Genomic DNA, 23,855 nt, shown 5'->3' with positions numbered 1-23,855 from the left:
ACAACATGGTGATAGTCTATTATCTATGCTTTCCCCTCAGCTTTTAATGTTGATTATTGTTTGTACAAAGAAATGGAGCTGTTACGATTGCATGTCATGTTTCATCATTTTTATCTGTCAAATTTGGTGCTGTTTCAAACTTTAACTAATCATCAGTTTAACAGCACACAACTGATCAAGAAATGACTTCCATATCAGTAACTACTGCTTTCCTGTCATGATGTAATCAATTTCACTTTTTGGGGATGCTCATCCAGAAACTTCCAAATATCTTCTACAAGAAAAAAAATCAAAATATACAGGAATTAAGTTTCTGATCAAAAGTCTCTGGCCTCCTTTATTACACTTCCTCCAGTAGTATGCCAACTTGTTGGTCACGGTACAAGAATTTACACTTAAGAGTACTAAAAATTAAGTCCGTTTTTTTTGTTGTTGTTTCAGTTATGTCTGACTCTTCACGGTCCCATCTGGGGTTTTCTTGGCAAAAATACTAGAGTGATTTGCTATTTCCTTCTCCAGATCATTTTACATATGAGAAATTGAGGCAAACATGCTTAAGTGATTTGCCAGCATCACACAGCTAGTAAGTGTCTGAGGCCAAATTTGAACTGAGGAAGATGAATCTTCCCAACTCCAGGCCTGGAACTCTATCCACTGTACCACCCAGCTGCCAAAGTTAGTTTTTATAGACAATCTAAACACTGGGTGTTTAGCACCCTCAGTTGCCTTTTTGCCTTCTCTGTTATCATCAGTGTAGAAGCAAAGGGTGTCAAAGCAGGGCTTCTTAAACTTTTTCTACTTGCTACCCTTTTTCCTTGAGAAATTTTTATGCAACCCTGGGTATATGGTATAGGTATACATAACCATACATAACCTTTTACTGTTGTCAAGTTTTTTGTGACCCCCATATTCAGTTATGTGTCCCCATATGGGGTTGTGACCCAGTTTAAGAAGCTAGGGAATAGAGTACTAAGAGCCATTTTGTATTTTTTTCTGTTTTCTGGTCTGCCACAGACAACATAGTCTCAATAGCTACAAACTTTAGTACTTTACTATCTGGTCTAAAATACAATAATTTGAATACCATGTATTAATTTCTGCTCAAACTCACATTAAGAAGATTAATTTAAAAAGTATATTTTATAGGTTTAATAGATAATAAGGATGTAAAGTCAAAGATCTGATGACACTGGACATTAACACTTATCTTGGAATGACTCCATTTAATGTTAGTAATCTATGTGTTGGAAAAACTAAAATAAAGTTTGAAAAATACTTTCTTTTTTTATGTGGGGCAATGAGGGTTAAGTGACTTGCCCAGGGTCACACAGCTAGTAAGTGTCACGTGTCTGAGGCTGGATTTTAACTCAGGTCTTCCTGAATCCAGGGCTGGTGCTTTATCCACTGCATCACCTAGCTGACCCCTTGAAAAACACTTTCACAGTTCTATTAAAAAAACCACGTGTTCATGTTTATCTATAGAAGCTATTCACTCTCCTATTTCATCTCAAATAGTGACTCTAAAATCTCTGCAGAGACAGAAACAGAATAGAAAGCAAAAACATATTTTGACTTCTGTTCATTTAAGTATTAACTTGATGATAGGATGTTACTCATGAATCGAAATCTTCTACTTCCTTATGAGTTTCACTTTCAATCCCTTTCATTTTGGACTAGCATCTTTGGTAACATACCATGTCAAAACATCTATTTATATTGTACAACAGCATCTCTAAGACTTCCAGAATTCTGGACAAGCTACACTATAACCACCTGTCTTCCCCCCTGGAAAATGGAAAATGGAATTCCCTAGGGGCAGCTAGATGGCGCAGTGGTTAAAGCACCGGCCCTGGATTCAGGAGTACCTGAGTTCAAATCCGGCCTCAGACACTTGACACTTACTAGCTGTGTGACTGTGGGCAAGTCACTTAACCCCCATTGCCTAAAAAAAAAAAAAAAAAAAAAAAAAAAATGGAATTCCCATCTGACCTAACTACCTCCCAGTGTTGTTTTCAGGAACTAACAAGATTAAGCAGATGAAAGCACTTAGCAACTGTAAAACACTATATAAATTTACGGTATCGGCTCTTAAATTATATTTAATTTTTTTGAGTCACCCCAAATTCACTTTCTCTCCTGCCTATTCTGACCCCTGGTACAACATGTGTAGCCAAGCAAAACTAATTTCCCCCATTGAGACATTTGTTTTTGGACATGGTCATTCTCCAATCTGCCTTGCAGTCCTTCACGTCTCTATCAGAATGGGAGTGATGTGTTTCATGGTTATTCCTCTGGAATCATGATTGGTCATTACATTGATTACAACTTCTAATTCTTTCAAAAATTATGTCTTTACCACACTTGTCTATGTATAAATTGTTCTTCTGGTTCTGTTTCACTTCACTCTGCACAAGATCATTTAAGTCTCTCGAGATTTCTATGAAACCACCTCCTTTTATCATTTCTTACAACACAATGGCATTCTATCACCACATATTCCATTGACTTGTTCAGTCATTCCCTGGTTTATGGGCACCCTCATTTTTTGCTTACCTCAACGAATACTATAAATATTTCTGTACATGCTTAGAGTATGTTTTGCTTAAGACTAATCCCTCCCTCCAATTCCTCCTCATGTCTCCCCTTTTCCTCCTATTTCCCTGTTGAGTAAAATGTATTTATGTAATCCACTGTGTATGTGTATTCTTTCCTCCTTTAACTAGTTCAGATTTAGAATGAAGCTGAAGTGTCGGCTCCCCCCTATTTGTAGAGATGTCTACTTTCACACCCTGATTATTTGTGGTAATTTCCCCCAACCTTCCTTCTCCACCGCCTTCCCCCCTTTCAGTGTAATCAATCCTCTTCCTCTCTCCTTCCTTTCTTCTCTTAAGATTTTCAAGACATAACAGAACCTTTCCCAGTCTAACAGAATCCCTCTATGACCCCATGGGATGTTTAGAGGGGGCACAAGTATCATCTCTCCATATTAGAATGCAAACAATTTATCTTTGTTTAATGCTGTTATCATTGCTCACTCATGTTTACCTTTTTACATTTCTCTTAAATCTCATAAACGGGGCAGCTAGGTGGCACAGTGGATAGAGCACCGGCCCTGGATTCAAGAGGACCTGCATTCAAATCCGGCCTCAGACACTTTACACACTTACTAGCTGTGTGACCCCGGGCAAGTCACTTAACCCCAATTGCCTCACAAAAAAAAAAAAGAAAAAGAAAAAGAAAGAAATCTCATAAACAAACCAGAATTTCTACACGGCTCTGTTCTTTTCATTAGGAATGCTGAATGTCCTCTATTTCATCAAAGGTAGACTTTTGCCCTATAGGATTATACTTGATATTTCTGGCTATGTTATTCTTGGCTGTAAGGCTAGCTGTGTGACCCTGGGCAAGTCACTTAACCCCAATTGCCTTCTAGACTATTGTATTCTTTTTTTTTCGTTTCTTGTTGTTGTTGTTTTTTCTGAGCAATGGGGGTTAAGTGACTTGCCCAGGGTCACAACAGCTAGTAAGTGTCAAGTGTCTGAGGTCAAACTTGAACTCAGGTCTTCCTGAATCCAGGGCTGGTGCTTTATCCATGCCACCTAGCTGCCCCTGGACTATTGTATTCTTAGTTTTTTGCCCCTTTAAAGTGGTGGCTGCTAACTTGTGTATGGTCCTGACTGTGCCTCTTCAGTAATTGACTTTTTTTTCTTTCTGGCTGCTTGTAGTATTTTTTTTCTTTGACTAGAAGCTCTGGATTTTGGCTATACTGTTCCTGGGGGGTTTCTTTTTGGGGTTACTTTTAGGAGGTGACAGGTGAAATCCTTCTACTTCCATTTTGCCCTCTGGTTCTAAAAGATCTGGTAAACTTTCTTTCAAGATTTCTTGAAATGGGATGTCTAGGCTCTTGCTTTAGTCATGGCATTCAGACAGTCTGATGATTATGAAATTTTTTTTTCTCTTGACTTGTTTTCCAAGTCATTTGTTTTCGCTACAAGATGCTTTACATTTTTTTCTGTTATTCTAGTCTCCTTCTTTTGTTTTAATATTTATTATTGTCCCATGGAATCTACTTTAGTGCATTCTAATTTTCTGGGAGTTTGTTGCTTGGGAAATGTTTTGTATCTTTCCCTGCTTAATTCTTTCTTCCACAGCTGTCGTTTTTCATTTTTTTCATCTAGTGTCCTCATTTCATTGACAAACATTGTTTAACTTTTTTTAAACTCTTGCTTCATTTCTTCTAGGAATTATAGCTGTGTGAGCAAGCTTTGTTTTTCTTTCAGGGCTTTGTTTGTAGATGTTTTGAAACCATTCTCTTCTTGGTTGTGTCTTAAGTTTCCCTATCATTATAACAGTTTTTTAAAAAAATATATAATGGGATTCTTATTTTGATTGTTCCTTCTTCCTACCTACTTTCTGACTCTGAACTTGATATCATGACTAGGATTTGTGCACTTCAGGAGGGAAGGTCTGGGCTCATCCTGTGGCTGCTGCTTTTTTGGTGTTGTGTTGCTCTAGGATCTTAGGGATGGCTCAGGCTGATGACTTGCAAGCTTTCTTTGCTTGCCAAGTAGTCTGATTCAGGGTGCAGCCTGATTGCTGTCCCCTGGTTTGAGGCATCAAAGTTCCTAACCTGAGTTTGGGTCTGAGCAAGAGTAGATGCTAGGGCAGCTAGGTGGCACAGTGGATAGAGCACCGGCCCTGGAGTCAGGAGCACCTGGGTTCAAATCTGGCCTCAGACACTTAACACTTACTAGCTGTGTGACCCTGGGCAAGTCACTTAACCCCAATTGCCTCACTTAAAAAAAAAAAAAAAGAGTAGATGCTACTGGACTTAGCTCCATTGCTGGTTCAGAGTAAGAGAGCTGCAGCTTCTCCTGCATCCTCCAGGGGGCAGGCACAGGGCCCCTCTGCTTGGGATCTGTAACCCAGAACAAGATAGAGGGCAACAAAGTGACCAGTTCCCCAATTTCTCTAATAACTTCCAGTATGGGTGCTCCTCATGAGGTGTTATTGCATTTATTTTATTTTTATTTATTGATTTATTATTATTATTATTATTTTTGTGGGGCAATGAGGGTTAAGTGACTTGCCCAGGGTCACATAGCTAGTATCAAGTGTCTGAGCTCATATTTGAACTAAGGTCCTCCTGAATCCAGGGTTGGTGCTTTATCCACTGCACCACCTAGCTGCCCCATGAGGTATTATTATTAATACAATTTAAATTACAGCACATTAAAGGACATTTTTTACTACCAGTTATAAAACACACACACAGTCTGGGTAGTGGTGGTGTAGTTTTTAAAAATGCTTCATTTTCTGCTGCTCCCCACCTAGCACATGCTCAAATGATTTTCAAGACTTAATTCCTTTGGAAACATTAGCGAGTTACCTGAATAGCATCTTCTGAATTTCCCAAGCATTTATGTATGGCACCAAGAAGCAAATTTTTTAATCCAACAGCAGATGAATCGTCGACCTCATGGCAAGCTTAGGGAAATGAGAAAGAGATTACAGGAGGAAGGGCAACTAAGAACTTAATTATCATCAGTATTTGTAAGCAATACTTAACCTTTTAGCTTATCTGTCAAGCTTATGTTTCTGAACCTCAAACTTTGCCCCTTGATATATAGCTATCTTAAGAGCTAAACAAAGATACTATTACTGAACTTCACCTAATGGACATATAGCTTTAATATATTCATTCAGTAATTATTTGTTAAGACCTTGCCATGTGCAAGAGGCATCTGTGGTGAAAGAAAGAGAAGATATGGTTCCTGCCTTCAAAGAATTATAATCCAGCAAAGGGGTTATACAAGCACACAATTAACAATATAAAATGCAGTAAATGCCATCAGAAATGCATTAAGTTTTCTAGGTGTTCAGACGATAGACAACACTTCTGGCTTGGATGGAGAAGATGAAGGAAAGTCTCTTGGCAGATGTCACATTTGAACTGAGCCCCAATGGATCATGAGATTATAGACTTAAGGGACCTTAGAGGCCACTGACTCCCACCCTCTCATTTTACAGTTAAGGAAAACGAAGCATCAAGAAGTGACTTTCCCAGGGTAAGGGCTATGCAGTGTCTGAGGTGGTTTCTGAACTCATGTTCCCAGATGAACAGGATTGCAATAGACATAGATGATTGAAAGAAATTTCTAGACAGACAGATGGGATGAACAAAGGCAGAAGGACACGGGGAACGTGAGAAATAATCAATAATACAACCTACATAATTCACGAATTCCTACTTGATGGGAGATAAAGCTGTAAAGGGAGGTTTGAATGTCTTGTAAGCTACAGAATATGAATTTTTCTATAAATAAAGGTAATCTATTGGAGCTTTTTCAACAGGGAAGTCAAAGCCAGAGGATCATGTTTTTAAAAGTGGAAAGGTTGTCAAGGGTAATTTAGCCCAATCTTCCCTGCTTTACAGATGAGAAACTAAGGTCCAGGGAGGTTGTTAGACCTGACCAAGATCATATAGGCAGTAACTGGCAGAAACTATTAAAATTTGGATTTTGTGACTTATGGGTTATCACTTTCCCTAGTGCACTAGAGCGCTATATTAGGAAGATTAATCTGTTTGTCATGTATAAATTGGACTAGAGGGGAATGAGACTGGCAGCAAGATGAACAGTTAGAAGGGTAGTACAAAAGTCAGTCTAGCAAGAGGAAAGAAGAACCTGAACTGAAAAGATGATAGTGGTCATGTGAAGGGAGGACATCTTCAAGAAATGGCTGATGAATGAAAAGAGTAAGGGTGAGGAAAACTCCTCAAAATGCCCCAGATTCCAAGCCTTAGCAACTAGGAAAATGGTACCATCATCGGTATAAACAGAAAAGTCAGGGGAAGTAAAAGGTCTGTAGGCAAGGATGAATTCAGTTTTGGATGTGTTAAGCTTGAGGTTCTGATGAAGTGTCTATAGATGGAAATGTCCAACAAGAAACTAGAAGGAGGCATGCTACCAAACATGGAAGCCACGTCGTGGTTGGGCAAACCAATTTTGAAGTGAGCCATATAGAAAGGAAGCTGAAGTCAGGAAGTGGATGCAATTACAGGAAGGGACAGACTTGAAGGAGAAGAATAAAATGTTAAGGATAAAAAGAAAGTAAGGAGAACGACAGAAAGAAAACTTGCATAATAATATCATTATGGAACCCTAGGAATAAAATACAAACCCCTCCATTTGGTATTTAGAGTCCTTCCCAATCTTACTCATCTTACTTTTCTAGGCTTACTGTGCATACTTATTATCTTTTATACACTACACTCCAGCCAAACTGGCCTACTATTTCTAGTCTCTTGCACAGTTTGTCCTCCATGTCTGAAATGTACTTCCCTCTTCATTTTCAATTTGGAGAAATCCAAGGTTTCCTTAAAAGCTCAGTTCTTGCAACTTCCAACAGGAAGCCCAATCCTTCCACTGCTATACTCTGCCCCTGGAAATTACCTTATATCTACTTATTATTTAATTGGCCATGTACATGTTGTATACTGTTATCCCCCAAACAAAATGTAAGTTTCTTGAGGTCGGGGATTCCTTAATTTTTAACTCTGTATCTCTTAGCTCCTACCATAGTACTTGGAACATAATGGGTATTTAATAAGTTCTTGGATAAGTATATTGAAAGGGAAGACTTTATCAAGGAGACAGAGTAATGTGAAGGTCACTTGTGACCTCCCAGAAACAGTTTTAGTTGAGTGGTGATGGCAGAAGTCTGAGAAATAATGGAAAAAGTACAGAGGTGATGAGGAAGGGAAGGTAACCAAGTGCAGACTACTCTGAAAAACTTGGTAGTGAAAAGGAAGCAGATGATGAAATAACCCAAGATGATAGGGAAACAGGTTTGGTTTTTTTGGTGAGGCAATTGGGGTTAAGTGACTTGCCCAGGGTCACACAGCTAGTAAGTGTCAAGGGTCTGAGGCCGGATTTGAACTCAGGTCCTCCTGAATCCAGGGCTGGTGCTCTATCCACTGTGCCACCTACCTGCCCCTGGGTGGATATTTTTAAGAACTCTATGTTTTCTTCATTTTATAAGGTGTCATTATAATAAAGCAATGTGATTCATTCTTGGACAAATATACTGGAACTTGTACTTGGGTAGGTATAAACTTATTTCAATGATACTGCCAATATTCAAAACAATTTTTGCAACTCCATTTTTGGAAATGTCTTCAGAGCTAGTTCATGAATCACTTAAGGAATGGGAAGGGGATAAGCACTGTGTTAAGTAAGAGCTTTTAAAAATATCATCTCATTTAGTTTTTTACAGCAACCTTGCAAAGTTGGTACTATTATTCTTCTTTTACTGTTGGGGAAACTGAGGGAAAGAGAGGTTAAGTGATTTGAAAAGGGTTATGCAGCTAGGAAGAGAGACCCAACATCCTATCATAAGGTGGTATGTCTCATTACTTCAGTTGCCACTTGTTTTTTTTTAACCAAAACCAATATTCATCCAGGTTGAGTACCTACTTTATTCAGCAAATTTAGCTCCCAGTGACTGTGAGCTGTTTCAGAAAATCAAAAGTACCCTCAGAGGACCAAGATTTACCATCAGTGAAGCTACTCCAAAGAGTAACAGGCTCCAAAGGCAATTCCCAAAGTGGTGTTCCCAAAATGTACAATGGCAGCATCACTGGATTGAGGGTGGAAGTTTCCCAGGTACCAACACTCATCTGGATGTATAAGTTTTTACTTAATTTCTTTTTTTAAAAATCCATCTCATTAATTTTTTTATTTTGGGGGTGGGGTGGGGCAATGGGGGTTAAATGACTCACCCAGGGTCACGCAGCTAGTAAGTGTCAAGTGTCTGAGGCCAGATTTGAACTCAGGTCCTCCTGAATCCAGGGCCAGTGCTTTATCCACTGCGCCACCTAAGCTGCCCCCCATCTCATTTATTAATAATGCTTCTGGAGCTCTAATTTAAATGAATTACCACCCACAAGAAAGATAATTCAAAGTCATTTTATTTACAAACAAAAACCAAAGACCAAAAAAAATGACTACATTTTAAAGCCTGATCCTATCCTTTCTAATTCATGTGAAATATCTTCCATATTAAGATAGACAATAAGTGATGGCAATAACATATCTGTTTCTTTGCGAGATGGACAGAAAAATATGGATATATAACAAATTCCCACGTAATGTATTACAACATAAAATTATTGTCACCATGTATTTCTGATAATACATGTACATCCTATCTCTATACCCTAATTTCTTCTGCTGCTTTCTATTAAATGTTCTTGGCCACCATACTTTTATCTAAGAAAAACATCTTTGCCCTGTCTGAATCAGATACTGTTTTTTTGGGGGTTTTTTGTTTTTTGCTGGGCAGTGGGGGTTAAGTGACTTGCCCAGGGTCACACAGCTAGTAAGTCAAGTGTCTGAGGCCGGATTTGAACTCAGGTACTCCTGAATCCAAGGCCGGTGCTTTATCCACTGCGCCACCTAGCCGCCCCTGAATCAGATACTGTTAATAGCAAACAGGAAAAAAAAAACATCACTGGAATAACAAAGCAAGAAATAAATAAATCTTTTACCTTGGCTCATTCTCTGTAGGTTGGGAAAAGAACAGTTTGGAAGGGCTTTCCACAAATACAGCACTTCAATGGATGCTAGCACACAGAGCTCTTTGGTCGGAATTTGTTTACGAAATCTCTCTGCCTGTAAATTTTTAGAATAATAAATCATAATAGCTAGTATTTATACAGCACTTAAAGATTTTCAAGTGCTTTACAAATATGATCTGTTTTTATCAGCACAACAACTTTAAGAAGTAGGTGTTGTTAACATCTATTTTACAGATAAGAACACTGAGGCAGACTGAGGCTAAGAGATCAGATCTTATTAATTTAGAGGCTAGGAAATCCCTAAGGAGAATGATTCCCATTTCCCATGCCTGGTAGCTGTCATTCAGTTTCTGAAACATATCCCTACCCATTGAGTCACAAATGCCCAGTGGCTAAGCCTTCCATAAATTCACCAATACCTTGGTTTTCCCATAATGTTCACTTGCCCTCCATTAAACCCTGGGGGCATCTCTGATGACATGAGGTGAAGGTCTCCATATTTTAGGTATATTAGCATGCCCAAATAGCCTCATCCTTAACAATAAAAGAAATATGTCCACTACTAGAAACAGCATGATCCATCTTTCCTGAAGATTGGGACAATGGAAAAAAATGCTTAACCATATTACAGTGTGTGAACAGAAGAAAATAAGGAATTAAAGCGTCATGGTTCAGGAATGAAATTTCCATTTGCCCTTCCTTTTTCTAGAAAAGGAAATGGGTAACCAGTGGGAATAGTGAACTTCATAAATTCATCTGGACCTGAGAAGTGAATAACAGATCACGACAGAGGGCTACTGAATTGGGCTGTTTTGGGGGGGGAAATGGTTATAATATTTTAAAGTAGGTTTCCAACTTAGGGTAAGATTTGGTCTTTTTTTTTTTAAGTGAGGCAATTGGGGTTAAGTGACTTGCCCAAGGTCACACAGCTAGTAAGTATCAAGTGTCTGACGCCGAATTTGAACTCAGGTCCTCCTGAATCCAGAGCCAGTGCTTTATCCACTGTGCCACCTAGCTGCCCCTGAGATTTGGTCTTAATGTACAGTCAATTCTCAGCTTTCATAGGGGTAACATTCCTAGAAAATAGTACAAAAGTAAATAACACAAATGGTGATAAGTTAACTCATAGGAAATAGGGGATTAATTCCTGCGACCACCAAAAAACTGTAATTTTTTTTTTGCTAGAGAAGGCTGAAAATATACTTTTCTGCATGCAGTTGTTTACATCAAAATATTAATTCTGATAACATGCACTTTTCCTAACACAGTAACGATGAAATAATCCATAGAATGAAGTACACAAAATAAAACCTGTAACATGCAAAACATTTTTGTTCCCTAGAATCCTGCAATCATTTGTGCTAATATCTCAATTAAAAAAAACTACACACCTTGATTTGAGAAAATATTCACTTTTTATAACACATGAATTCTAGAGTGCCATAAATACTTTTCTTATTTTTGCAGAAATAATGAACTGTCCATTCATTAACACTAAACTCATGGCCCACAGTGGCTGTAGACATTCTGGCATAAAGTTTATCTAACCTCTTTATTTTTCCACTAAGCTGCATCACTGATTTTGCACGCTTCGGTTTAGAGCCCAATGGACGTGTACTATGCTTTGGGGGCATAATTGCAACATAAAACTTGAATTTTAAAGGCAAACAATGAAAATATGCAATGAATGCAAAGAGATCTAGGATGCACAAGTAAAAGTGAAGCACCTAGTAGGATACCAGCTTTTCCACAAACTTGTGCACATTAAGCCTCTTGTTTTTTAACCTGTTGCACATAGTCAGGAATCTGCATAGTAGCCAACATGAAAGTGAAAATGAGGTTACTAATAAAATCATGCAAATGTTTGAAGCTATGAAAATTAAATGTGATATTGAGGACTGACTGTAGTAAGGACATTTTATTGTAAATCAGTGTTCATTAAGGTAACTTTATACAGGATATGCCTGTACCTAATTCATGCTCAACAGGAATAATAATAGTCATGCTAATAATTTTATACCTAATGAATCTGCATCCTTATAATACTTTAAAGGATTTTGTTTTAATAGCCTCAGTACATTCAAATCTGCCTCATTTCTACCTGACACACCAACAAGACATGGAAAATTGAGGAACACAGATGAAAAAGGAAATAATCTTAACTCATGAAAATGTTCAGAACCCCTGCTAGATAACGAGTTTTTTAATGGGATCTTTGAAATTGGATTTTTTTGGGGGGGAGCCTATGATTTTTTTGAATTTTTAAATTCAATTCTATTACTTTCAGCTATATCCTCATATAAATTCTAATTCATGCTAAATTATTTCATTAAATCACCTTTCTTTCAAACCTAATAAATTTAAAATAAGAATAAAGTCCAGAATAAATTTAAGTGCCACATAACCCAAGATAATTCAATTTAATTAACATTTCATTTGAGGGGTTAACTCCTTAGAATCCAGGCTTCATTGGTGAGCAATTCTGGCTTACTCTTATTTCTCGAGTCAAGACCTGAATGTTCTTTGGGCTCTCCAATTCAGAAAACCACATACCTGTTACCTCTTCCCCGGCATTTGCCAGGTCTTCCTCCAATCTTTAGATGGATTATCCATAGACAACTTGGCGTTCTCCTGCTCCTTGGGGCTCCCCACACTGATGTGGGAGTTAGTATAGATACCTATAAGCTTAGCCCATGAAAGCTAAGAACTACCCAGTCCTCAGCCTCCCCAGTAGCTGGGATTATAGGCACAGGCCTCCATGACCATCTAATGTTGCTGGCTTTTAAAGTAATTATCTGCTACCTGCCCAGAGTAGTACTGGTTACAAATGACGGTAACCATCAAATGCCAGCTATAGTGTAAACTTTAACATACCTTTTTGACTGAGAATTGCTCAATTTGGTTGTTTTTCCTTTTGAAAAGCCTTTGTACTTCTCTGAATACGACTTGTGCCCCATCCACATCGCCGGTGGCTCCCTGACAAACTGCAAAGAAATCACAATGACATTTGTTTAGGTTATCAGAACAGGTAACTGAGGGAAGCCTACATTCACCATACATTACAGAAGAGGAAACAAACAGAAGTAAATATTTTTAGAGAGAAGATAAATATTTAAGAAAAGGGCTGCAACAATCTGAGAAAAAGGAGTCAAATTATCCTTTACTGATTAAGTGCTTGTGTTTCCAGAGCTGTGGAGGATTCTAGATGCAGGAGACGTTCTTTATTTTCTAAGGAGATCTATACAGGTAAACAGCTAGCTAATCTCCTATGAAAGGTATGTAATAAAATGCTGTATTATAGCAGAATAGGCTAAGAGAGAGAGGGGGGAGGAGAGGGAGAAAAGAGGAGAGAGGGAGAGAGCACATGACGCACCAAACTTGAAGTTCATTCATTCATTCATTTATTTATTCACAGACCAGCTCAAATGCTAAGTTATGTTCCCATATAACCTTAGATGAAGGGATTCCTTCCTAACTGCATACCATGGTATTTTGGCTTTTCATTATTATTTATGTACTTGCTTTATCTGCCCTATGAGATTAAAAATTCTGAGGGCAGCGACACCATGTACACCTTTTTAATCTTTCACAGGAATAGGACATGGACCTGTGATTTCACAGGCATAAGGGACTTCTTGGTGAGGCACCCCCTACTGCCAATTCAGGTTGGCATCTTCTCTGTAACTTTTAGTTCTATGTAGCTTCCAGAGCACTGAGAGGTTAATTTGACTTGCCCGCAGCCACATAGCCAGTATGTCAAAGGCAAGAACTGACTTCAGGTCTTCCTGGTTCTGAGGCTGATCCTCTGAACCTTACTTTTTTTTTAGTGAGGCAACTGGAGTTAAGTGACTTGCCCAGGGTCACACAGCTAGTAAGTATTAAGTGTCTGAGGCCAGATTTGAACTCAGGTACTCCTGACTGCAGGGTTGGTGCTCTATCCACTGCACCACCTAGCTGCCCCTGCACCTTACTTTTCATAGAACCTAACACAGTGCCTTGCCACAAGCCCACAGGCCTGGAACTCTGCGGGTCTCTGATGCTACTGGTGTTACCACAAACTTAGGAAAGCAGAGGAATAGACCTGAATGGGAGGCACAAAATAAGTATTTGCTGAAGCAATATCCTGTTGTCAAACACAAACTCCTTATACTACATTTGAGTTTATTTCCTTGTTCTATGCTCACTGAAGATGATAAAAGTTTTTATACACTGTCAGTCTATGGATAATTTTAAAATTATCAAATTACCCTACAGCCTTCCCTTCTCTTGGATAAATAATTTCAGTTCATTTAACTTTACTAATAAGACTCACCTTCCAACCCTTAAATATGCTGACTCATGCAAGGCACTGAATTAATTTGCTGATTCATTTTCTCCTCTGAGTCCCTGCAAATTCTTCATATTGCCTTAAGTGTGTATCATATTATAACCAATCAAAGTTAATAGTTAATAAACATCAGTCAACGGATAAAAATGACTGTCCTTTTGGGATAACAATAAGCAAATATAAACACATAAATGCACTTGAACCTTAGAAAGGAACAATGTAAGAAATAATTCATTTGAACTCCTACCCTATTCCAATCAGCATTAATCACTTTGAAACGATTCCATAGGGGTAGTGATTATAAGTTCTGTATGTTAAGCCCCAGAGCTGTGAACAGCAGGTTTTAAGTTCACTTGTTTAATCGTGGGAGCTCACTAGAGGCCCTCCACCCTTGTTTTTCCTTATCATGGTGACCAAGCCCAGTGTGGTAGAAGTGACTCAATTACATAGAAAGTTCTCCAACTTATTTTTGTACCTATGGACCTCTCTCTCTTGCCCAACATGAGCAAGTGACCATCTTCTGATAGCTTGGTCAGTGGAGACACCCCATGCTTCACCCCACCCAAGACCCCTCTGCTGACATACTGTTTCTAGCTGATCCATCATTTTTTGGCCCACGAAGCCAGATCAATCAATGGAATTCTGTACTTTGTACAGCCTCTTTAGAATGTTCAGGGATCAAATCTGGCATTAAACCAGACAAGGTCCTGGAGGAATGGGGGATCTCAGATCATGAGGAAGATCTGAGGTCTACTTCATTAGAGGGGATCACGGACCCTTTAATAAAGTATCACTGGTTCAGAGGTCTGCCTCAGTTTATTCTATTGTAGATTGGACAGTTTTAATCCTCACAATAATGCCCTCCAAATAACAAGGCTGACGGGAGATTATATATTAAGACATCTGTTACAGCTCATAATTAGCTACACTGCACTTTTAAGGGGTGGAAATGAGAAGTTATCTCGTTAAAGTCAAATATAAGAAAGGAAATATTTGAAAGCAATGTGAAAACTAATCACAAACTCTTGTGTGAGATAATAATGAGCCTTCTATAATTTTGATCTCAAATGATCAGTTTATAAACTAGCTCATTGTTAGTAAATATATAGCATGTACAGTAGTTTAATTTTAAAACTACATTGTTTTAATTAAACCATATTCATGACATTTGCCTGGAATGATCTGCATGAAAGCTTGCAGAAAACTACATAATCTCTTAGGATCTCTTCTAACTTGAAATTATAGAAATAGAAAATTATGTATCAGATGACAGATCAGTTGCCAAATGCAACTTTTTCCCCACTAGGAGGCAACAGTTCTCTACTTATACACATTTGCAAAGCCACACAATACTGAACAATTTTCATTCATGCCAGAGAAAAGAGCCCTACTCACCTGCAGTTAAATATGCATAATAGCACTGAGACCACCTTGATTCATTTTTAAGTCTTTCAAAGGAATTGAAAGCATCTTTAAAGTTCAGTTCTATCATACTGCACCAACCTATAAAAGAAATATTTTTTAAATTATCGCCAAAAAAGTAACAAGTTTTATAGAATTACCTTTTTAAAATTAATTACAAAATTCTGAACAGCTGTTTTCGTCTTCAACCATCAGAAGTGTGCTATCTGAAAATTTAAAGCACAAACTTCCTTATCTCCAGAAAAACATTTAATCTGGAAATTATAAATAAGGCAAAATACTTGATTTCAGGATCAGATCAAGTATAGTAGGGAATAATTTAAAGATTTCTAGGAAAACATAGTAGTGTGCCTTGTCTAGCTCTCAGACTTGAATTAGTCAAATAGTAAAAGTACAACTATATAGGTATATGTTTATAGAAATGCAGGATATGAACAATTCAGTGCATACAAATTGTTCTCTATTAATATAAAGAGAAAAATGTAAAAACAAATGTGCACATCAATATATATTCTCATGTTCATATTAACAGCATTTTATGCAATGAATTAAAGCAAACTTTTAAATAAATACTCCCACCACCTTGAAAAAGTATCAGTTCCAAAGATGCTTAAAGCATTTTTCTGATCAATTCTCGTTTTTTAAAAAATTTATTCTGTGGGGTTTTTTTTTTTCCGGGGCAATGAGGGTTAAGTGACTTGCTCAAGGTCACAGAGCTAGTGTCAAGTGTCTGAGGTCAGATTTGAACTCGGGTCCTCCTGAATGCATGGCCTGTGCTTTATCCACTGTGCCACCTAGTGCCCCTCATTCTCAATTATCATATGAAATAGAATAAAAAAGCAGAACACTTTCAGTAGATGAGAAAACAGAAGAAAAGGGATAAAGTTACTTGCTTAACATTTTTTTGGTAAGTTTGTTGTGGAGCCACTAAAGTAACTCATTTCCCAATTCAATTACTGCCTATTAGAGTATCTGGAAAAGGATTACATCTGTTAAGCTAATAATAAGATACACAAAAAGAATTTTATTCCTAATAGTTAGCTACAAGGAATGGTTCAAAATATCTTCGAATAAAAACACTTGTGCATTCAGTTCTTGTAGAATTCAATTCCAGGTTTGATACTGGCTTTTGATATGAAGGCTTTGCATTCTGTAATCATGTCTTGAGTTAACTAATTATCCCCAAATTCTGAAAGCACAATAAGGTTTTAATTTATGATCTAGATAGAAAAAAATTATCAAGTAGTGGTAAAAAAAAGATACAGTGTCATTTCATTCAATTTCATGGGGACACATTTCAGGGCTGCTTTATGGCTCTTCAATTTCAGCAAAATGCATGTTACATAAAATTAAATTTCAGAAAACTGCGGATGACATTAACATATTTTATGGCTGTATTTAATCATTTTCTGTGGTGATTACAAGGATATCTCAAATTTTAATATCAATTATTGAGTAATTTTGAGTATCTGGGTTACCCTCAATTTGATTTTTAATAATAAGCAAGAAATCAATGGTACCTACACTTCAGAATGAGGAAGAAGCTACATAATGAATGATGTACCAAAGCACACCAAAGAAAGGGGTTCTAGGAAAAGTGTCTAAAAGGTCATATCAAAGCTTTTTTTTCTCTTCATTAAGAGTATCTTATTGGGGCAGCTAGGTGGCGCAGTGGATAGAGCACCAACCCTGCAGTCAGGAGTACCTGAGTTCAAATCTGGCCTCAGACACTTAACACTTACTAGCTGTGTGACCCTGGGCAAGTCACTTAACCCCAATCGCCTCACTTCAAAAAAAAAAAAGAGTATCTTATTGAGAAATATTGACCTTTAGTTGAAAGGTCTCTTGGTTCAAGTGTTGAAAGATTTGTTTGCTTTGTTTATTTGTTATTTTTCTGTTGATAAGTACCTGTGTGTTGGGTAAGGAATTACATAGTGGAGTGGACAAGTATTCTAGTTTTCTGTCTAGTATTTTAATCAATTTGAAATTTGTTTTGTTTTTTTGTTCTATTTATTTTTAGCATTCATTTTTAAAACATTCTGAATTCCAAATTTTCTCCCTCACTTAAGCCCTTCTCCTGCCCACTTGAGAAGGCAAGGTATACCCATTATACACGTGAAGTCATGCAAAACAAATATTTTCTTTTAAAAAAAAAAGCCACACCAACTACAAAGTGCTCAAGGATGGAAAAAGTGCAGGGAAGGAGGATGTAAAGCAAATAAAAACTTACTTCAAATGTTTGTTTTATAAACTCATTTAAAGCAAAGAAGTAGATTTTTAAGTTAGATTTTCATCTTTTAATTAGATTAATTAGATTTTTGTATTTGAATACTCATCCTAACATTTTCCCATGACTTTTAAAATTAAAACACCACTATCTTAGAGTAGTGATATGAAGCCAAGATAGAGCAGCAGATGAGTGTTATAGCCACTGCAAGCTCTGTGATGGCCCTTGTTATTTGACAAAATAGGAAGCTTTAAAAAATATCCACAGCTTAAAATGCATTAAGTGGACACCCACACAGATATCCTATGACAGCAAGAAGCATGAAGTTTATATTTACCAATTTCATAGAGACAGACATGCTGAATTTCTCGCTGATCTATTGCAAGTTCCAGAGCCGTATGGAAAGAAGTCAAGGCACTGTTGATCTGACACTAAGGAAAAGACAAAAACAAAACAAAACTGAATTAACTTCTACTACCTAAAACTGAGCTGCAATAGATATCATCATAATGCAAATTTGTCACATTGTAAACTACTGACAAGTGTTAACTCCCCACTATCTAAATTCTGCACATGTATCAGAACATAATTGCAGTCCCATGCAAAGATTTTCCCATTTCCTGAACCTTTAAGGGCACTCAAGCTGGTAAATTAAAGGAATTTGCCATTGTCATGGAGGCTGACCTGCACAAAGGCCAAAAAGAAGATGAGTTCCCTAAAGACTGTGAGTTTCTCCAGAAGCTGCGGTCGTGGATGACATTATGCTAATTACATCATGCTTTGGAATACTATAAGGTCTCATCAATGAACACTACAACCACTCAAAATGGACTGAGTTACCAATATGCATATGAAAAATTAAGTAGATGAGCCTATTATTGCTCAGATTACGACACGCAATTAGTTGGATTGGCGGATGGGCAGCCCTACTGATTTAGTCTATTAGCAAATGTATCCTGGACAGAGATTGCAAAGAGAAAACAAGCTGGGCTGCATAGCATTTGGGAAACTGGACAGCTCTTTCAATTGTCCCCAAAATTATTCCCTGCTGTGAAAGCCTATTTTTTAAAAAAATAACTAATATTCTTCAGGATGTTATATGGTTATGAACCATGACATATCTGAATGTCAGAAGAAGGAAAATTTTAAGTGACCCAAAGGACAATGGAAACAAAGGTATAACTGGATTGAAGCATAGTTCAGATGAGGATATACAAATAAAAAGTTGTGGAAAGGAGGTGAACTAGTCATGTTGGCTGGCAGCTTAGTGGCAAAACCCAGAGTCAGGAAGACCTGAGTTCAAATCTTGCCTCAGAACTTACTAAAAGCTGTGTGATCTGGAGTAAGCCACTTAATCTACATCTGCCTCAGTTTCCTCATCTATAAAAGGAGGATGAAAATAGAACCTACCTTCTGGGTTGTAAGGAGGAAAAAAAAAATGAAATAACATGTAAGGAACTTTGCAAGCCTTAAAGCCCTATGTAAATGCTAGCTCTTACTGTTGCGAGTGAAGGGAAAATCCATGGCCCAAATCCTGTAGTGGCATTTAAAAAGAAACAAAAGATGCCTTCCAAGATACTAAATAATCTTGGAGGACCTATGGAAAGACATAGATAAAAATCACACAGGATAAGAGGGTGAGGCTGGTGATTGCTTGTGAAGGAAGGGTAAGCACTAAGGAACATGAGTTTGCACGTGGCTGAAAAGACACCTCAGAGTCCATCTAATCTGGAATCTCTTCACTTGTTTTAAAAATATTTTTTATATCTGCATTTCAGTATAATTGGTTTCCTTTACAGTTATTCTGAGAAGGGTTTCATAGGCTTCACCAGATCCATCAAGGCTGTAGATCCATCAAAGTATTGATTACAGAAAGAAAAAACGGACACTTGTTTTCCTTCTACATCAAAACAATCTTTTTATACCCTACTTTTTAACATCAACTCTAAGCTCCACATCCCCAGACTGGGCATTTTTTCAGGCTGACCCCCATCCTTGGATTATCCTCCCTCTTCATCTCCATTTTTTGGCTTCCTTTAAGTCCCAGCTAAAATTCCACCTTTTACAGAAAATCTATCCTGATCCCCCTTAATGCTAATGCCCTCCCTCTGCAAATCATTTCCAATTTATCCTCTATGCATCCTGTTTCTGTGTCCTGTCTCTCCCCTGACAGACTGAGTGCCTTGAGAGCAGGGGCTATCTTTTACCTTTCTTTGGTTGCTCAGTAGAGTGCCTGGCATATAGTAGGGGCCTGATAAATATTGTTTGACTGGTTGGCTGACTGAGAGAATGGTATTTAAGACAGGATATACGTTATAAAAACAGAAGTGATGAGCCAATTGGATTAAAGCAATAATTTAAAAACTCTAAATGTCTATGATCTCCTAAGTTGGGGATATATCTTCTACCAACAGGAAATGAAACTCCTCTATGAGTTAGGTGGCTCAGTGCATAGAATGCTGGACCTGGAGTCCAGAAAACCAGAGTTCAAATTCAGCCTCTAAACACTTACTAGCTATCCATTTAACCTTGTTTGCCTCAGTTTCCTCATTTGTAAGATGAGTTGGAGAAGGAAATGACAAACTTCTCCAGTTATCTTTGCCAAGAAAACACCATGGACAGTAAGGTCCATGGGTCACAAAGAGTAGGACACGCCTGAACAACAATATGTTTTCATACCTATTCTTCCTAAGTTGCTATGACCAGAGGAATTCATCACTTTGTGACCACCTTTTTGGTGATACATCTCCCTACCCTGGACCCTGGACCCTGGACAACAGAGCCCATGACCAGATTCGTGATTAAAGCCTTTCTTCAAATGTGCTTTGGAGGCACAGCCTTAAAAAAAACCTTGGGTCCCCCTCCATGCCACAAAGATGTACTAGAATAAGACTTTACTGGACTTAACACATGAATTCCGAGTGAAGTCATAATAACATGACAGAATGTCAAGGCTAGGCAGAAACAACAGACAGAAACTCTATCCCTTCTCTCGACTCCTTGGGGAACCAATTCAACGCTACATTGTCCTCTCTTGAATCCCTACCCCACAGCCCCTCATCATATCACCAATTACACCCTGCCAAGCCTCAGCTTTGGATCACTCCCATTCTTGCCACCTTTGCTCCTACTCATATGCAACTCAACAAACATGGAGAAAACCACCAACCATTTTGATTAGATCCACTACAAATTTATGTTACACAACTTCAACTGGGCTCGTAGTGTTGCAAAGCAGTCCTACTGTATCCCCTTATCAATTTACTATCCCCCTCTCCACAGCAACTCTTCCAGACCTTTTCATCCCTCCTCAAACTTCCCATGGCTCCCCTCCCCATTCTCTCAGCTGAGAACCTTGCCTTGTATTTCTTTTTCTTTTTCGGTAAGGCAATTGGGGTTAAGTGACTTGCCCAGGGTCACACAGCTAGTTAAGTGACAAGTGTCTGAGGCCAGATTTGAACTCAGGTCCCCCTGAATCCAGGGCTGGTGCTCTATCCACTGTGGCATCCAGATGCCCCTTGCCTTGTATTTCATAGAAAAAATAGAGGCCATTAACTTTGAGCTCCCTCTCTCCCCTCCTCCTCATCTCCTATTAATAATTCAGGGGTCTTCCAACACTACTATTCCTTTGCCCTTGTCTCACATAATGAAGTGGCCTTACTCCCTCTACCTGTTCAAGTGATCCCATTCCATCCTGTCTCTTCCAACAGACTGTCTTCTTGTTCAACTTCACTTATTTTAAAATATTTTTAAAAATTAAAAAATTTTATTTTCAGTTCCAAATTATCTCCTTATCGCCACCTTCTTCCCCACCCATTGAAGAGGCAAGAAGTATAATGTTGTTTATACACATGAAATCATGAAAAACATTCCCCATTAGCCAAGTTGGGAGAAAAAAAGCAAGAAAAATAGCATAAAAATGCTTCAATCTGCACTCAAGGTTCATCAGTTTTCTCTTAGGAGGTAGATAGTATTTTTCAACATGAGTCCTTTGGAATTGTCTTGGATCATTATGTTGCTGAAAACAGCTAAGTCAGTCATAGTTGATCATTGTACAATATTGCTGTCACTGTGTACCAGGTTCTCCAGGTTCTGCGCACTTCACTTTGCATCAGTTCATGTAAGCCCTCCCAGGTTTTTCTGAAACCACCCCCTCATTATTTCATACAATACAACAGTGTTCCATCACAATCGTAGACCACAACTTGTTCAGCCACTCCCCAAATGATGGGCATCCCCTTAGTTTCCAATTCTATGCCATCACAAAAAGAGCTGCTATAAATAAATTTGTAGGGCACTTAGGTGGCACAGTAGATAGAGTGCTGGGCCTGGAGTTAGGGAGATTCATCTGAGTTCAAATCTGGCCTCAGATTTAACCCTGGGCAAGTCTAGTGTTTGCCTCAGTTTCCTCATCTGTAAGATGAGATAGAGAAAGAAATGGCAAACCTCTCCAGTATCTCTTCCAAGAAGAGCGAAATGTGACTGAAAAGCAACTGAACAATAAATAATTATTTTTGTACAAATGGGTCTTTCCCCTTTTTCTTTGATCTCTTTGGGATACAGACCTAGTAGTGATACTGCTGAGCCAAAGAGTATTCACAGTTCTATAGTCCTTTGGCCATAGTTCCAAATGGTTCTTCTCTTTCACTTATTTTCAATCTTTCCCTTGCTACTGATTCATTTCCTACTGCCTACAAACCTGCTTATGTCTCTTCCCTATTATTAAAAAACCCTCACTTGATCCTTCCATCCTGTTAACAATTGTCCTATATCTCTCTGGCCATCTACAATAGGTATCTCCACTTTCCTCCTAGTATTTTCTTAACCCCTTTCAATCCAGCTTCTGACCTAATCATTCCACTGAAACTGCTTCCTCCAAAGTTACTAAAGATCTCTTAGTTGCCAAACCCAATGGCCTTTTCTCAGTCCTCATTCTCCTTGACCTCCCTATAGCTTCTGACACTTCTGATCACTCCCTCCTCCTTAACACTCTTTTCTCTTTAGAGTTTGGGGACACCCCCCCCCCCTTTCTTTTCTGCTGGTTCTCCTCCTACCTATCTGATCAAACCTGTTCTGTCTCTTTTGCTGGATCCTCTCCCAGATCATTTCCCTCTCAACTCAGGGTTTTGTCCTGGGCTCTCTTCTCATCTTCCTCTATACTACTTCACTTGGTGATCTCATCAGCTTCCTAGGATTTTATTACCATCTCTCTGCTGCTGGTTTTCCTGCCCCAGTCTCTGCTGAGCTCCAATCTTGCAGCTCCAACCACCTAGAAGACATTGCAAACTGGATGTCCAATAGATGGATTAAACTTAACATGTCCAAAACAGAACTCATTATCTTTCCCCTTAAACCCTGCTCCCCTTTCTACTTTCCCTATTACTGTAAAGCCTAACACCATCTTACCAGTCCCTCAGGCTCACAACCTAGAAGTAATTCTGTTCTCCTCACTATGTCTCACTGCCCACCCTCATATCCAAGCTGTTGCTAAAGCTTGTTGATTTCACCTTTGCAACATCTCTTGAATATTCCCCCTTCTCTCCTCTGATACCGCCATCACTCTAGTGTAGGCCTCATCACCTAATGTCGGGACTATTGCAGTAACTGATGGTGGGTCGGCCTCCTCAAGTCTTTCCCCACTCCAATCCATCCTCCATTCAGCCACCAAAGTGGTTTTCCTACAGTGCAGGTCCAACCACGTCAACACCCCTGGTAAATAAACTCTAGTGGCTCCCTATTGCCTCTAGGAATAAATAGAAAATGGTCTGTTTTGCATTCAAAACTCTTCATAACCTAGCCTGCTTCTACCTTTCCAGTCTTCTTTAAACCTTACTCGCCAACACGTATTCTTCAATACAGAGACATTGGCCTCCTCGCTGCTCCACAAACAAGATCCTCCCTCTCTCAGCTCTGGGCATTTTCTCTAGCTCTTCCCCATTCCTGGAATGCTCTACCTCTTCATCTCTGACCATAGATTCCCCTGGCTTTCTTTAGATCCCAACAAAAATACCACCATTTACTGGAAGCCTTTCCTAGCCCCTCTCAATTCTAATTCCTTCCTTGTATTGTTTCCGTGCTTTGCATATATGTGTTTTTGTTTTTGTTTATTTTTGGTGAAGCAATTGGGGTCACATAGCTAGTAAGTGTCAAGGGTCTGAGGCCCCATTTGAACTCAGGTCCTCCTGAATCCAGGGCTGGTGCTCTATCCACTGTGCCACCTAGCTGCCCCACTTTGCATATATTTGTTTGCATGTTGTCCCCCTTATTAGATTGTAAGTTCCTTGGGGCAGGGACTGTCT

The 23,855-nt window shown here is 38.6% G+C and overlaps 1 protein-coding gene across 1 annotated transcript in view; it reads right to left on the bottom strand.

The window, feature by feature from the left end:
- TTC39C (tetratricopeptide repeat domain 39C) overlaps window positions 1-23,855 on the bottom strand; it is a 117,968-nt gene that overhangs the window by 7,832 nt on the left and 86,281 nt on the right. The window contains 5 exon segments of the mRNA XM_043977314.1: window positions 5,390-5,487; window positions 9,551-9,674; window positions 12,455-12,564; window positions 15,303-15,410; window positions 17,894-17,987. Coding sequence (XP_043833249.1) covers window positions 5,390-5,487; window positions 9,551-9,674; window positions 12,455-12,564; window positions 15,303-15,410; window positions 17,894-17,987 — 534 coding nt within the window.

This window comes from Dromiciops gliroides, chromosome 1 (genome assembly GCF_019393635.1).
Source record: "Dromiciops gliroides isolate mDroGli1 chromosome 1, mDroGli1.pri, whole genome shotgun sequence".
Classification (NCBI taxonomy): Eukaryota; Metazoa; Chordata; class Mammalia; order Microbiotheria; family Microbiotheriidae; genus Dromiciops; species Dromiciops gliroides.
The sequence above is the reverse complement of the archived record's forward strand: the minus strand, read 5'-3'. Positions and strand labels throughout refer to the sequence as shown.